This window comes from Puma concolor, chromosome C1 (assembly GCF_028749965.1).
Source record: "Puma concolor isolate L17-30 chromosome C1, mPumCon1.1.hap2, whole genome shotgun sequence".
NCBI classification, from domain to species: domain Eukaryota; kingdom Metazoa; phylum Chordata; class Mammalia; order Carnivora; family Felidae; genus Puma; species Puma concolor.
In genome coordinates, this window is record NC_141674.1 from 120,798,404 (window position 1) to 120,815,159 (window position 16,756).

At 44.2% G+C, this 16,756-nt stretch overlaps 1 protein-coding gene across 1 annotated transcript in view; it reads right to left on the reverse strand.

Annotated features, from left to right (window-relative positions):
* Positions 1 to 920: 920 nt before the first annotated feature.
* The window catches only part of INSIG2 (insulin induced gene 2), a 55,693-nt gene continuing 39,857 nt past the window's right edge, over positions 921 to 16,756 (reverse strand). Inside the window, exon 6 of the mRNA XM_086718444.1 lies at positions 921 to 2,191. Within this exon, the coding sequence (XP_086574570.1) occupies positions 2,186 to 2,191 (6 nt within the window). The 3' untranslated portion in view covers positions 921 to 2,185. The remainder of the gene's footprint in view (positions 2,192 to 16,756) is intronic.

Consider the following 16,756-nt stretch of genomic DNA (forward strand, 5'->3'; position numbering starts at 1 on the left):
GTCTCTTTATTACCATGTTCCACTGCTGGTCTGGCCACTTTTGCACCTGCTCTGTGGGTTCAGGCCATCTCAAACTCATGGCTGCTCTGCCTTTGAGAGTGGCACATTAGAAATGGGAGACAGGAATCACTACGACATGTTAAGTATTTACTGTGTGCCAGACAAGAGATTTAGTTAATGTCATTTTATTGTATCTCTCCAATAACCCTGTAAGAAAGGTGATTAGTTTCTGCTTTACAGATTAAGAAAGTGATACATAGAAAGATTAATCCATTTGCCAAAAGGTATAGGACTGACAGCCATGCTCGTAATCAGCAGGCTTTCTGTGTCTAAATCAGGTTACAACACAATGTTTGGATTGATGTCATGTCAATCTCACTTACGTGGCATCGTGGACTCCTGAGCTTCGGCTCGCTTTGGTCCATGTATATGCCTGACCCTCAACATGCGTGCTGCCTATCTGGTTACTGATATCCTACCTGTTCCTGACCTCCAACAACAGCACAACTCCAGACTCCTGGCTGGACAAGCAGGATCCCTGTGTGCTCCCAGACAACTTATTGGACACTCTGATCCAGACATTCGTCTGGTGGCCTTTGTGGATTTGGCATAGATAAGTCCAAGATGCCAAGAAAGAACCAGATAAACAGAGGTCATACCCTTAACAGTCTATGACCTTACAGGAAGCTCCAAGTTTAAAACTGCAAGTCTCTGTGGGGTTTTCATCCTTTATGGCTGAGTCCAGAGAGAAAGTTGACTGAGAGCTGAAGGACACCCCTTGACAAAATATTTTTAAAAAGAAAGGAAAGAAGGAAGGGGGAAAGAAGGAAGGAAGGAAGGAAGGAAGGAAGGAAGGAAGGAAGGAAGGAAAGAAAGAAAGAAAGAAAGAAAGAAAGAAAGAAAGAAAGAAAAAGAAAGAAAGGAAGGAAAGGAGGGAAGAAGGAAAGAAAGAAAAAAGTCAAGGGGTGCCTGGGTGGCTCAGTCGGTTACGCGGCCGACTTCAGCTCAAGTCATGATCTCATGGCTCATGAGTTCGAGTCCCACAGCGGGCTCTGTGCTGACAGCTTGGAGCCTGGAGCCTGCCTCGAATTCTGTGTCTCCCTCTCTCTCTGTCCCTCCCCAGCTTGCACTCTGTCTCTGTCTCTCTCAAAAATGAATAAACGTTAAAAAAAAAATTTTAAAGAAAAGAAAAAAAGTCAAGTTCCTTAAATGTTCCTGTTTTTGGCTTTTAGCTGCGTGGTATTTCAGGGATTTCTTGTTCTTAAAATCTGTTAGCAATCCCCAAATCTACAAACAGGCTTTAGAAGATGAGGGTAGGGAGAGTAGTGAGAAAGATTGTTTCAGAAGCAATCCCTCTGTGAGGAAAAGCCGAAACCTAAATTGGATACAGATGAAAATATCTCAATCCTGCAAGATTAGTCTTGACACCAGCCCTGCAGCAGAAGCAGTCTGTGTGTTAAAGGAATTACTCCAAAGGTTTTTCCTCTCTTATTGCCCACTTGTTTTTCTGAAAAGCCCTCTTCTGAAGCCCTGTGTTTTACACTAATGCAAAGCCTTTGGGGTTATTGTCCTAAATGGATTCCAACAGGAGACATTTTGCCAGGGACCACGATCAAACAGGCCCCCTGGAATTTAGGCTGGCTCAAACCAGGGGGAAGCCTCAACACTCCAGGAATAGCCAGCCCCAGCCCAGGACTTCTGGGTGAGCAAACACACACACACACACACACACACACACACACACACACTAAAACTAAACAGGCCCAATCAAATCATTTCACCTCTTTGGGTCTTTAATGCTCTAATACCAAATCCCCCACCACTTTCTCTTTGAAGTCACTCCAAATTTCAGGGTTTTACAGGCAGAGATGATGTTTTCTGGGTCCTCATCCAAGCCAATGGAATAGTCCACCCATTCTCATTCTCAAGCGTCTCTGTTCTCCCCTATGTGCATGTCTGTTTTTCAAATTTACAACCTGATGCCAAGCTAAAATGGGCTTGAATGGAAAATGAAAGAAGTGGCACTTCAGTGGACCAGGATGTTCGCTCTTCCGAGAAATTCTAGCTCATCCTGGATGCCTTAAAACCGAGCGGACCACAGGGCATCAACGAAGGAAGGGACAGTGTCTGGGGACTCAATCAAACTCAAATGCTTCCGCGGGGGTTAGTGCCCCCAAATGTCGGTTCATTTCTTCCATACGGCAAAAAAAAAGAATTTAAATTCACAAAATTACCCAGAGCTAATCTGAACTCTCCTATGTGTTCCCGCCACCTGCAATTATCGGACCCCGCCAAGAGGCCTCTTCCTCGGGCCACTCTTCAGGAGTGTCCTATCGTCTGTGGGCGTAATGGTCCTTTTTCAAGAGAAGTATTTCATTTTAATAAAAATGTGTACCACCATATTTAATCAATCAGGCTGATTGACAACGGCAATAGTTGAGCCGTACAGCAGACGCTGCTGCTACCTCATTCTTATTCCAGTTTCATTTCTCAATCAAATCCATGTGTAAAAAACATAATGTGCTGCCAACACAATGTAATAAAACCTCAGCTGAAATGCACACCAGCACGACAGAAACTGATAACTCAAAGTATGGGAAAAGTTAGCTCCAGAAAAATCACTTCTGACACCCGCACATTCAAGTTTCATGGACAAGAGAGGCATCGTCTCACTATAGCTAACATGAATGGGCCAGATTCATGGATTTGTCCTGAAACAGAAAATAATAATCTCTAAAGCAACATCTTCAAGAAGCTGGCGGAAGAATTCTTTTTAAACAGCCCAGAAATCATCCTTAAAATTGGCTGAGTTTGTTTGAGATGCGCCATTTGTGTCGTGGAGCAATAAATTAGTACTTGAACAGCATTTTTTTTTTTTTTTTATGGTGGTGCGGACTGGTTAAAGATGATGTATCACTGGTTGTCATAGATTGAACCAGCAGTTTGCGAGGTTAATGATTCATAGAGGAATAAAGGTAACCTAATTATAGCAGTACCAGAGACAGAGCCCAATTCCTATACTCAAATTCTGAACTCCAAATTTCAACGGGGGAATTGCATGTACCTCTGCAGCACTTTATTCTTCCAAAAGCCCCAGTTAGGGAGCAGACACTGAGTACCTGGAAAGGGGAATGGGCCCAGAGTTCAGAGACCTGTAAGGGTACTCAGTTGACTAGCGTCCTCCCAAAAATTCATGTCTACCCAGAACCTCAGCATGTGTGTGACCTCATTTGGAAATAGGGTCTTTGCAGATGGAATTAGCTATGACGAGGTCAGACTGGATTAAGGTGGGCTCTACATCCAATGGCTGGTGTCCTTGAAGAAGGCCAGGTAAAGACGAACACGTAGACACCCAAAGGAAAAACAGACGTGTGAAGACGGAGGCAGCAATTACAGTGATTCAGCTGTAAGCCAAGACGTTTCAAGGATTTCCAGCAACCACTAGAGAGTAGGAAGAGGTGAAGAATGCATTCCACAACACAATAATGCCATTTGAATGATAATGTGGGAGTACTTTCCTCCAAGGAGTTCACTTATAATTGGTCGCAATATGACCAAATAGTCTGTCATACAGGATTTGGCATCACAGAATGGTTATAGTCGTAGGTAATATTTAGCAATGAAATGCCCGAAGTAACCAGAAAAAAACACTTTTTTCTCTTTTTTCCTTTTTTGAGTAATGGTGGGAGATTTTCAAGGTGGCGCTCAACAAGGGAGTTGTCCCTGCCCAAAGTCGGGGGAGTCTATAAAATCTTGCTGCAGCACCCCCAGGCACCAGAAGACGGCTCTGGACAGTTGCAGCAGACAACGGCAGTTACAGAATTCACTCAGCACTGCGCATGACTGATCAGAGCAATCACAGCGAGAATTCTGGATCGCGGCTGACTAATGCACTCTCGACCCAGGACTCAAGCGATCGCAGCCAGGTGAGAAGCCTGTACGGTAGCATATCAACCTTGACAGAAGGATGTAGCCAGCCCCCCGTGAACTGCCCGGATCCATGTTGAATAAGAAGGAAAATTCAGGACAGGCACACTAGGAGCTACACAGTGGTCCGTTCACTTCAGGATCCTGCTCTAGTTATATCTGCATCTAGTTACGGCACACGAGTGCTTGTCTCAGGGTCTTTGTTAGTAAACTGTCCAGGGCTCCTCCACCACACGGGTTTGGTTCCTCTCAACCCCATATTTCCCCTGACTTTACGAAGTCCTAGAAAAGAAGCCTTTTGGATGTAGTGGAAGAAAACCACCTGGCCCACAGTCTTAATGATAACCACAGTCAAGACACCCACAGCTCAGGTAAGGAGAACTTTTATAGAAGAACTCAGCCAAAATGAGACCTCTTGCTGAGTTGGGGAGTAGAAATGTGATCCCCTGGAAGAGAGAACAGATCCATAGTTCATCAGGAAAATCCACAAATCTTCAAGTGATCCATAGTCCCTTTATACACTGACTGATCACCCAGAAAATCATAGATATATTTCGATATTATGTGGGCTTATGTTCTCCCACCTCAAAAAGACGTATGCATAACACGATTTTACTCAGCTGGGCACTGACTAGGGCACTTGGATTTCCTCAGAAATCTGACAGTGTTCATTGTCATCAATCCCTTTCTGGACTAGAACTATGCTCAGTGCGCCAGCTATCAGCTTGCCTCAACTCTTTCCTTGAACCAACAGGAAGCAAATGAGTCAGTGTATGAAGAGCCTTGAGTTCAGTCTCAAAATTCAGCAGAATTTTGAAATATATTTTGGTTGCCCAATGCCCAAGGGCTGATGCCAGGTGATACCAGGTCTTCCAGCATCCAACTTTTTGGGTCCCACAGACCTGTTATTCAGGGCACAGGTAACCCTTGTGGATATAGGACATATTTTAACACAACTTTGGTTAGCATTCATTTGCCACTCTCAGCCCTCAGGTTCTTGAACAGTGACAACCATCAGCACACACACTTCCCTCACACACCCACCCATATACACTATGTTTAGAAATGCCTGGAATCATTTTGCTGGCCCCTTGCCCCCCTAGTGATCAGATTTGCCTTTGCATATCGTCCTGTGCCCCACATTTCAGGACCTAGACTACTCTAACCATAGCCTTTGATTGTCAAGAGGTAGCTGGTGTGAGAAGACTCTGCCTCCACCTCCCACTTGCCTAAACTTTTGGCAACCCTAAAGGGGTGCCCAGATCTCCAGAGGAACAGCCCAAGAAACTCTGTCCCAGCTGAGTTTTAGCAGGAAGAGAGAAGGTCTGATTCAGCAGGCAAACAAAAGCTAGATCCAGAGGCTTAACAAAAAGTTCAGGTTAGAACAGGACCAAGGATCATAACCACACTGAAAAGGCCAGAACACTAGGTGACCGGTGACCTCCTGAACAAATACAACCAGGGTGGTTCCTACCTTTCACCTCCCTGCAAGAAGCTGGCGTGTGAGTAGGACACAGGCACGCAGAAGACTTACTCTGCATCCCCATTCAGAAGCATGCATGACAGCTGTGCCCTGCCACACAGAGATTGGCTGGGGAGCCCACCATTGGTCTAGCAGAATTTTGTCAAACACAGGTGAAGGGGAGAAGGCTATGGCCACACTGCTGGTCTGGGATGCCGGCACCAAATCAGCTTGTCTATCATCTTGGTCGACAGGCTTGGCTTCCTCATATATGAAAGAGAAGTTGTCCAAGTAAAATTGTGAGGTGGAGGAACTCAGCACGGGTTCTTGACAGACCCAATAATGCACTTCAGCTCTGTCATCTCCTAGCTGAGTAACTTGGAAAAAACAAAATTTCTGAGTTATAGTTTCCTCATCTGTAAAAACGGGGTCATAACCCAACAGAATGACCCATGCGTGCGAAGTTTCTGGTTTTCATAGTAGGCACTTATTACTGACATCTGTCATTATTATGCACCTCACAGTAATCATTATCCTAAACAGCAGAGAACACAATGCATGGTGGGAGGTTATAAAGCAGTGAGCTTCATTTCATACGCTGGCATGAGCGTCATCCTCTTTATATTGGGCGCCTTGGGAAAATGTACACTTGTTCAAAAGTTTCTGCAATTGTTTACAATAAAATAAAATAAAGTAGAGTAAAATAAAATAAAATAAAATAAAATAAAATAAAATAAAATAAACAGGGGCACCTGGCTGGCTCAGTGAGAAAAGAGCTTGTGACTCTTGATCATTGTGAGTTCAAGCCCCACTTTGGTGTAGAGATTACTTAAATAAGTACAACTTAAAAAAAAAAAGCAAATAAACACAAAGAACCTCCTCTTTGGGAGCTTTTATTCATAATCCATTTATTACCCCATTTGAGATCTGCCTTATCATATGGTTTTGACTACAAAAATAATATATTGTTCATTCTGATCTAAGAAATACATACAAAGTTGTATTGGGCTTTTTTGAAAAAATAAAATACACCTTCAAAGGCCAAAGATTTCCCCCACTGAAGAAACCAAATAAGACTGGAAAGAAGGAAGGAAGGAAGGGAGGGAGGGAGGGAGGGAGGGAGGGAGGGAGGGAGGGAGGGAGGGAAGGAGGGGAATAGGACCAAAGGGAAGTTCAAACCAGAACCCCCCAAATTTTCATCAGTGAGTATCCTCAGAATAAGTGTATAATTTTCAGGACAACTGTTTTAAACGTCAATACATTTATTTACATTCGTTTAAAAAGTCAGTCTGTTTGCATTAATATCTACACCTCTAAAAGAATGTATCAAAACATAGGATGTACAAATGTATAAATCATTCCATTTATTTTTTTACTGGACATACATATTATCCACTTCCTTTTACTGACTTTTAATTAACGGTTAATTCATTCATTTGTTTGTTCATTCATTCATTTATTGGTTCAACAGATATTTATTGAAGACCTACTATGTCACTCACAATGCAATACTGCAAAGTAAAAGTTCAGATAAATAACTTCCAGCTGGGAAGATTTCTTCATCAAAAATATCTCCTGTTATTTTTTCCATAAAATGACTTTGAAGTTTTAAAGGCATCACAGTCAAAGCCTTTAGGGGACAGACACTCTGTGAGGGCATGCCATGGACTGCCTAATTGATATTTCAGAGGCTTCTACTTCAAGATGGTGAACTGAGGCCAAGAATTTGCCTTCCCTCCTTCCTGAGATCCTTTTGAAATGATAGAAAGGAATTTTTTAATGATAAAATCAATAATAGTGAAGAGAATAGGAGGGGTGCCATCTTTGAAGAAATTTCGACAGATCTCAGGAAGACAGAACGTATTTGGCAGAAGGTCAGTACGTCAACAGATAAACCAAGTGGAGGTGTCTTCAGCCCAGAGTACATGAGGTGAGTGACAATGGGGGGGGACAGTGGAGAAAGGACTACATCTTATAGGCAGGACTCCAGGCTTAACCCAAGCCCCCAAAAATCAAGTTTTCCCTCTGAAGAAATTCATTATTTTGTTTAGTGTGAGTATTGACATCCTAAAGTAAGGTTTTCTTCTTCAGGAATACCCTGGAGAGAAGCTTGCCAGTTGATATGACAAGCCCCCCTACGCAGAAACTGACAGCATTTCTTTCTTCATTCTTAAAAATGAGCTGACACCTAAATATGAACAAAAATTTAAAGGAAAAAGATAAACAAACACATCATAAAATGGCATTCCTATTTATTCATTCTTAAAAATTAATGGACAACTAAGGAAGAACAGATACTTGTGGGGGGGGGGGGAATAGAAAGGCACACTGTAAGAGATAGAATTCAAGAAAACAAAGACTTGAACAGACATTATATCCAGAAGGGAAAACCAGGAAACAAGGATTTTTTTTTCTTTTAATGAAAATGAGAAAATGGTAACTATTTCTGGGAAATTAAATTGCCAAAATAAAAACTAACATACTTTAATAGAAAGATTAGATGATGTAATTGAGGAAATTTCCCATAACACTGCGTGAAATGACAAGGGAAGGAACTGGTAAGAGAATAAGAGGCATGGAAGCTAAATCCAGGAGGTTCAATAGCCAATTAAAAGAAGTTCAGAGACAATAAAATAATTCCAAGAGCTAAAGGGAAACACAAATATTGATCAGAATTAATTAAAAGATCAAGCCTTTGGCACACCATGGTGAAATACCAAATCACCGAGGATAGTGTTCCTGAGATTGTGGCAGGGGTGGAGGGCAATGTAAACCAAGAACCATAAGGGAATTTGAATCAAAACGGATCAGACTTCTCATTAACACTGAAGATGCTGCAAGACACTCAAATAAAGGCTTCATGGGACACCTGACTGGCACAGTCACTTGAGTGTTCAACTTTGGCTCAGGTCATGATCTCATGATTCATGAGTTAGAGCCCCACGTTGGGCTCACTGCTGTCAGCACAGAGTCAGCTTCGGATCCTCTGTACCCCCTCTCTCTCTGCTCCTCCCCCACTTGTGCTCTCCCTCTATCAAAAATAAATAAAACATTTTTAAAAATTGAAATAAAGGCTTCAGAATATGAAGGTAAAATTATGTTGGACCTAGACTTCCATGTCCAGCTTAAAAATGAGAGAAAGAACATTGTTTTCAGATCTTCATGTTTGGAAGATTTTGCCTCATGTCTCCATTTTCTAAAGAATTTTACCTATGGATGTGCTCCCAAAAAAGAGAACAGTGAGGGGCGAGTGGGCAAAACCAAGAAAGGGAGAACTGTGGAATATGGGAAATTATAGAGCTAACCAGGATTCCAGTGAAAAGAAGCCCCTGTTACAAAGTCAACCACAGGTCTTGAAAGCAACTGGAAAAAGTCACCAAATTTCAAGAATATTGTCTTAAAGAGGAAAACTGAAAAGGATTCTAAAAGTGTAATTAGACAAATTCTAAGAAATAATGAAGAGCTGGATGATATTTGGAATATAGTAAGAATACGTGTCTTCCTCTTTATAAGAAAAAAATCAAAACTTGAAGAAGTAAAATTTGTACAGAATAAGGGTGCCTGGGTGGCTCGGTCTGTGAAGCGTCCGACTCTCAGTTTCGGCTCAGGTCATGATCTCAGAGCTTGTGGTATCGAACCCTACGTCAGGCTCTGGGCTGATAGCGCGGAACCTGCTTGGGATTCTCTCTTCCTCTATCTCTGTCCCTCCTCCCCTCACTCTCTATCTCTCTCTCTCGCAAAGTGAATGAACATTTTAAAATATTGTACAAAATAGTTATGGTCTAAATGGAAAACCACCCAAATTAAAGTAAGTTTAAGAGGGAGGGAAAGTACATTTGACCTGATGCTAGGGTGCTTCCCTTTGACTAGCAAGGCACCATGACATTGGACCTAGAAAAGCCAAATACATGCTAATGGGAAAAAGACTGTTTTTTCAACACGTGGTGTTGGGAAAACTGAACAGCTACATGTTAAAGAATGAAACTGGACTACTTTCTTACACCAGACACAGAAATAAACTTAAAATGGATTAAAGATCTAAACGTGAGACCTAAAACCATAAAAATCCTAGAAGACAGCATAGGCAGAAATTTCTCTGACATCTGCCATAGCAACATCTTTCTAGATTTGTCTCCTGAGGCAAGGGAAATAAAAGCAAAAATAAACCATTGGGACTACATCAAAATAAAAAGCTTCTGCACAGCAAAGGAAACAATCAACAAAACTAAAAGGCAGCCTTCTGAATGGGAGAATATATTTGCAAATGATATATCTGATAAAGGGCTAGTATCCAAAATTTATAAAGGACTGATATGACTCAACACCCAAAAAACAAATAGTCCAATTAAAAATGGGCAGAAGACACGAACAGATATTTCTCCAAAGAAAACATACAGATGGCCAACAGACACATGAAAAGGTGCTCAACATCACTGATCATCAGAGTAATACAAACCAAAACTCCAGTGAGATATCACCTCACACCACTCAGGATGGTTAAAATAAAAACATAAGAAATAACAAAGACTGGTGGGGATGTGGAGAAAAAGGAACCCTCTTACACTGTTGGCGGGAATGCAGAACTGGTACAGCCACTGTGAAAATGGTATGGAGATTCTCAAAAAGTTAGAAACATAACTACCCAATGATCCAGCAATCGCACTACTGGGTATTGACCCGCAAAATACAAAAACACTAATTCAAAGGGATACATGTACCCCTATGTTTATTGCAGCACTATTTGTAATAGCCAAATTATGGAAGCAGCCCAAGCGTCCATTGATGGATGAATGGATAAAGGATATATCTATATATAGAGATAGATAGATATCTATCTCTATATAATGGAATATTATTCAGGCATAAAAAAGAATGAAATCTTGCCAGTTGCAACAACATGGTTTAAGCTAGAGAGTATGATGCTAACTGAAATGAGTCAAACAGAGAAAGACAAATATCATATTTCACTTGTATCTGTAACTTAGGAAACAAAACAAATAAGCAAAGGAAAAAGGTGGGGGAGTGCTAGGGAGAGAAGAGCCAAGGTTCAGAGTCTTAACTCTAGAGGACAAACTGATGGTTCCCAGAGGGGAGGTGGATGGGGGATGGGTGAAATAGGTGATGGAGATTAAGGAGAGCACTCGTTGTGATGAGCACTGGGTGTCGTTCTGCACAGCAAAGGAAACAATCAACAAAACTAAAAGGCAGTGTTGAATCATTATATTGGAAGTGTTGAATCATTATATTGTACACCTAAAAGTAACATAGCTCTATATGTTAACTATACTGGAATTAAAAGGAAAAAAACTTAAAAAAAAAAAAAAAGAGAAAACGCATGCTGCTTAGTTCTGCACTAAACAAAATTGACATAACGTAATTGCTGATTACTGGCTTTCAGTTTTTAGAAACATTGGTAGACAAAGCATAGAAAACTGAGTAGTTGCAAAACAGAATGTAATCATTATCTAGAAGTGATAATGTAAAAAATAAAGATACAGCTGTACAGAAGCAGGGAGGGGAAAAGAGGGAAGGCTTGAGAAGGAAAGGTCTTCATTTTGCAAAAATGAAAGGTTAAGAGACAACATTGAAAGCAATGGAACAAGAAACAGAAGCCTAAGTATATGTTATTTAGGGGCGCCTGGACGGCTCAGTCGGTTAAGGGCCAGACTCTTGATTTTGGCTCAGGTCAATGCTCTCATGGTCGTGGCTCTGTGCTGAACACAGAGCCTGCTTGGGATTCTCTCTCCCTCTCTCTCTTTCTCCCAAAATAAATATATAAACTTTAAAAGCACAAAACACTTCAGGGGCGCCTGGGTGGTGCAGTCGGTTAAGCGTCCGACTTCAGCCAGGTCACGATCCCGCGGTCCGTGAGTTCGAGCCCCGCGTCGGGCTCTGGGCTGATGGCTCAGAGCCTGGAGCCTGTTTCCGATTCTGTGTCTCCCTCTCTCTCTGCCCCTCCCCCATTCATGCTCTGTCTCTCTATGTCCCAAAAATAAATAAACGTCGAAAAAAAAAAAAAAAAAAGCACAAAACACTTCAAGAGTGATGATGTTCCCTTTAAAATAAAAATGGACATATAATTTAAACCTATATGGCAACCAGTAGAGGAAGCTAAAAATCTTACTATAACTATTAAAAATTGGAATGATCGAGGGAGGAGTGGAAGGGGCGATGTGAGAGAAATTCTCATCCAGCCCAGCAGGAGGCATAGATAGTGCCTTGAGTCCATAGAGCCTGAAAAGTGGCCCTGGCATGTTATTTTGAGGTATTGGAACAACTTATTTAAGGTAAAACCAGAAAGGGCTTCGAAGTTCTTGCCTCTATGTATTGGGTGGGGGGCAAGGAGCGTTTGGGGAAAGGATTTTCATTCCCATCATAACTGTTTTCTGACTTGTTCATTAGTACTGCATGATAAATATTTTTCAGAATTAAAAACCACAAGCTTCACATCAAGGCTTCAGGCAGGGGCCTGGCAGGAAACAGGTGGCACACTCACCCTGAGCCATTGAGCAGAGCTTCCCAGGACTATTTGTAATTATGTGGGCAGGGAACGCACAGAGACCTGTGGCCTGCCAGCCGTGGGCCGTCTTTACCAGCCCACAACCCCAAAGGGTTGGGAGCGCCTGCCGAACCCGGTAGATAGTATGGAGAGGGCTGTGAAATCGTGATTTATAACAAGAAATATGTATTTGGACTTCGTCCCCACTTCCGGCACAAAACTCCTAAAACGTTGGGAATTTAAGTGGTGAGAGCAGGACAGGTGTCCTGATGGTCACAACAAGCCCCTCTCAACCCTTTCAACCGCACCTGAGTTATACTAGTGAGGTGACTTGTGGACAGCCCTTGAGGATGACGGGCCAATTGCCAGGAGAGCCAGCTGCTTGATTAGAAGGTTGGAACTTTCAGTTCCACCCCACTGACCTGTGTGGGGAGAGGGGCACCCGCAGGTCAATTGCCAATGGCTAATGATTGAACTGATCACATAAGGAAACCTCCATACAACCCCGAAAGGTCAGGTTTGGAGAGCTTCCAGGTGGGTGAACTTGTGGATCATGGAAGCTCCACACCCCTGTCCTTGCACCTCACTCTACGCATCTCTTCAATCTGGCTGTTCCTGAATTATATAATTTATAATAAACTGTAATCTAGTAAGTAAAATGTTTCTCTGAGTTTCTCTGAGTGAGTCGCCCTAGCAAATTAATCAAACCCCATAAGAAGGTTGTTGGAACCTCTGGCCTATAGCGGATGGGTAAGCAGCACGGGCAATGGCCTGGACTTCCTGTTAGCGACTGACGTAGAAGGAGGGGACAGGCGGCCTTATAGGACTGAGCCCTTATCCTGTGGGATCCGATGCTATCTCAGGAAATAGTCAGAATTCAGGCGAATTGCTGGATAATTGCTTGGTGTTGGGGGGTGGCGGGAAATGCAAAATGTTGGAATTGGTGTCAGAATTTAGGACTGTGTGTCAAGAGCTGAGGTCTTTGACAGAAGACACAGCCACCCCGTGATGACCACACAAGAGGGGGCCAAGGAAATCAATAACTCTCTTATTCTCTTTTTACCCCCCTCGTCTCCCGTGGGTGCTTCTTATTGGCCAAACCCAGCCAAAAATCCAGAACTGTACTGTCCAGGACAGGAGCCAATAGGCATATGTAACTATTTAAACTAATTAAAATTTAAAATTCAGGTCCTTAGCCATATTAGTCACACTTCAGGTACTCAATAGCCACATATGGCTAGTGGCTCTCATACTGGACAGCTCAGATACAGAGTATTTCCATCATCCCAAAGTTCTACTTGGACAAGCTTGATAAAGGGCAAGGGAGAGCCACTGTGCATGACGGTCAGCCTCTTGGGCACAGAGCAGGTAAGGAAGGCTGGGGACTGGATCTGGAGGGAGACACGGGGGATATGGAGCATGCTCAACATTTACAAAAGCATGTCTCATAAGATACTCTGAAAACTGTAATAAAATTGGGGGGGAGGGGCAGTTGATGGCCGTATAAATTTGACAAACTCTATACACTGTTTTGTTCCCTTGAAGACTCAAGATATACATCAGCCTAGTAACAGCTGTGAGAAATCCTGGAAATGTGTTTAACACTGTTTAAAAGCAGGTGTTTTCTGAACTCTTTTGGCTACGAAATCTTTTTTTTTTTTTTTTTTTAATGGAATGAGTTACAACACCTTTCACAAAGTTCTTTTTTATACTGGATATTTATCATTTCGGGGCTCCCAAGATCCTGTCGACCCTCCTTGTTTGGGGTGGAGGATCCCAAAAGAGATAAGAAGGTGGGATCCATCTGCCCAACACAGGAAGCTGACCAGTGGCTGAGAGGCCTTCTACCAAGAGACCCGGGGGAGACCATCAGATGCCCCCACCCGAGCGGCAGTTGCAAAGAAGCCCTACTCAGATCTCCAGCTCAGGGAAGCATGATTGACGGACAGTCCCAGATGCTGCCCCTCTGATCTACCCTTTGTTCATGCTGTGCTTCCCCTGGGCTGCTCCCAGCCAAAGACTAAACACAGCGGGGGCAATCATGGGAGTATCCCACACAGACACGGGAGTCTAAAATCACCTTTGGCTTGAGGATTCCTCATTGGTCTGGTTGGGACTTTCTGAGGGCTGCCCTGCAGCCCGACACTCCTATCTGCTCTCCATTCCTCCTACCTCATTTCAAAACTATCAGACCTGTATCTCTGACCGAAGACTCTGGCTTCCCGCTTTTTTTTCCTTCACAGGAATTTCCCCCAATAAATCTCTTTCAGGCATGTGTAATACCATATTGGTGTCTGCTTCTTAGAGGATCTGAACCAACATAATTTAAGATCCGAATCTTGAGTAGTGTCTCAAAGAGGTGGGAACACACAGAAATAATTCAAGGCGGAGCTCAGCGTCACGGACAATCCTTGGACACGTTTTGTTGGCCAGGCTCAAAAGGGTTACTGAGTAAACTTCCCAACCTATTTAAAATCGCCTGATTTTCACATTGGTTAGCCGTGAAAACTGAACTCTTCACACCGGCATCAATTGCTAACGTGCTCTGACCATGTCAGGAAAGAGCCACTGCCTTGTCGGTGGTCCAAAGCCTCGCCACACGTTATCCTCCTGATTGTCTGGGGTGAGCAGCTCCTGGCCACGGCCACTGAGACTTGTATTCTGTGGAAGACCAGACTTTGAGGAGAAGAAATGGGTATTTTGAATAAAAGGCACTGTTCTTGCCTTGTATCAATACATAACATAGGGTTTGGGGGTATACACTTACCATCAAGGCTCAAAAAGATGGTTGGTAGCCTTTAGAAAGGGCAAAACAGGGGCACGTGGGTGGCTCAGTCGGTTGAGTGTCTGACTTCAGCTCAGGTCATGATCTTGCAGTTCAAGCCCTGCACCGGGCTCTGCGCTGACATCGCAGGGCATGGAGCCTGTTTCGGGTTCTGTGTCTCCCTCTCTCTCTCTGCCCTTCCCTTGCCTGTGCTCTGTCTGTCTGTCTCTCTCTCTCTCTCAAAACTAAACATTAAAAAAAAAAAAAAAAAGAAAGGGAAAAACAAGTTTTATTTTTCTTTTCTTCTTTCTTTTTCTCCCTTTTTGGAAAGCTGGTGGTGAAGTGCGTGCCCTGGCAGCCACCCCTGGCTCCCTGCAGTGAAACTACCTCAGACCCTGAGGATGCTTGTTTGGAGATGGGAGCCAGGGTGGGTGCTGGAAGGTGGGAGGTAGGAGCTGTGCCTAGCTTTCCAGCAGAGGTGCTCTTGTGGCCCCCGCGGGGAAGGGTTGAGAATCCGGGGGAAGAGGTGGGGAACAATGCCCAGCAACTTCAGCTGGGGGACCAGGAGGGAGACGGGAGCCCTGGCCATCGCCCACCAGGCCACTGCTCCTCTGTCTATGGTCCACATCGCCCGCCACTCCGTGAACATGTCACTTGCCAAAGGAACCACGTTTTGGCCAGTTTTGGCCCGCACCTTCACCTGCCAGCGCCGTGCTAGGCCTAGGAGGAGACGAAGGTGAGTCACAAGGTGTCCTTGCCTTTAAAATCTCACAGAGGAGTGAAGATGTCAGAAAAAGGGAGAAGGAGAGAGAGCAATGCCACTGGGTGGCACCGACCACGGAGTCTAGGTGGCCTGTAGGAGCCAGTGAGGCTCCCCGAGGGCAGTGACTTGGAAGCTGGGAGGTGAAGCACAAGCAGGACTTTGCCAGGCGAAATCTGGAAAAGAGACATCAGACCAGGAGAAGATGCCGTACGAATCTCAGCGACTGAAGTCCCCGAATTCCCAAAGCATGCATGCTGACGTCAGAATGACTAGTTTAAATACTCTGTACTGTCTGCTTCTCCAGCAAACTGGAGGGATCCAGTGCTCTCTGAGCCTCAGCATCTCCACCTGTGAAATGGCGAGAGTCATAGGTACGTGACGGCAGGGGGCTGGGGACTAAATGAGATGCGGTCTGTGCAAACATTTTACGGGACTGTATGCAGTGCTCTCTCTACAAAAGCCCATTGCTCTCATCATCAACGTGAGTGCTGTTATTATTCATTAATTCAGTGCCAGCGGCTCTGCTGGAGACTGAGGATTCAGAGGTGAATAAAACAAAGCCCTGCCCTCCAAGTGACCACAGTCTAATAACAAGAATTCACGCGTGGGGCTTTTTATGTGCCGCCTCTGTCCCCAGCGCTCCAGCTCTGTGTGTAGTCATTGTTTTACCCTCGCGACAACCTGAGAAACAGGTGCTATGACTACTCTCATTTTGCGGGTGCGGAAACTGAAACATGGTGTGTGTGTGTGTGTGTGTGTGTGTGTGTGTGTGTGTGTGTGTGTAAAAACTTGTGCAAGGCCTCACAGCGGACGGGTGGGAATGCCCAGACGTGAACCCGAGTAAGTTGGCTCCAGACGCTTCTTTTTTTTTTTTTTTTTTTTAAATTTTTTTTTCAACGTTTATTTATTTTTGGGACAGAGAGAGACAGAGCATGAACGGGGGAGGGGCAGAGAGAGAGGGAGACACAGAATCGGAAACAGGCTCCAGGCTCTGAGCCATCAGCCCAGAGCCCGACGCGGGGCTCGAACTCACGGACCGCGAGATCGTGACCTGGTTGAAGTCGGACGCTTAACCGACTGCGCCACCCAGGCGCCCCACCAGACGCTTCTTTACACCGCCGTCCCTAACAGGGAGATGGACAGTTGAGAGGCAACGATACTATGACATCAGTACTGTGAGCGTAAGTTGCGTGGAGGGCAGGGGATTTTCAGCAAACGCTCCTTGGAAGAGACGGTCCCTGAGCTGTGTTCTGGTGAGGAGGTGAGGCAAGGTGTGCTGGGAAAGAGAAGCATCAGAATAAAGCCCTCGAGGGGTGGGTGACAGCCGAGCTCCTCCTGCCC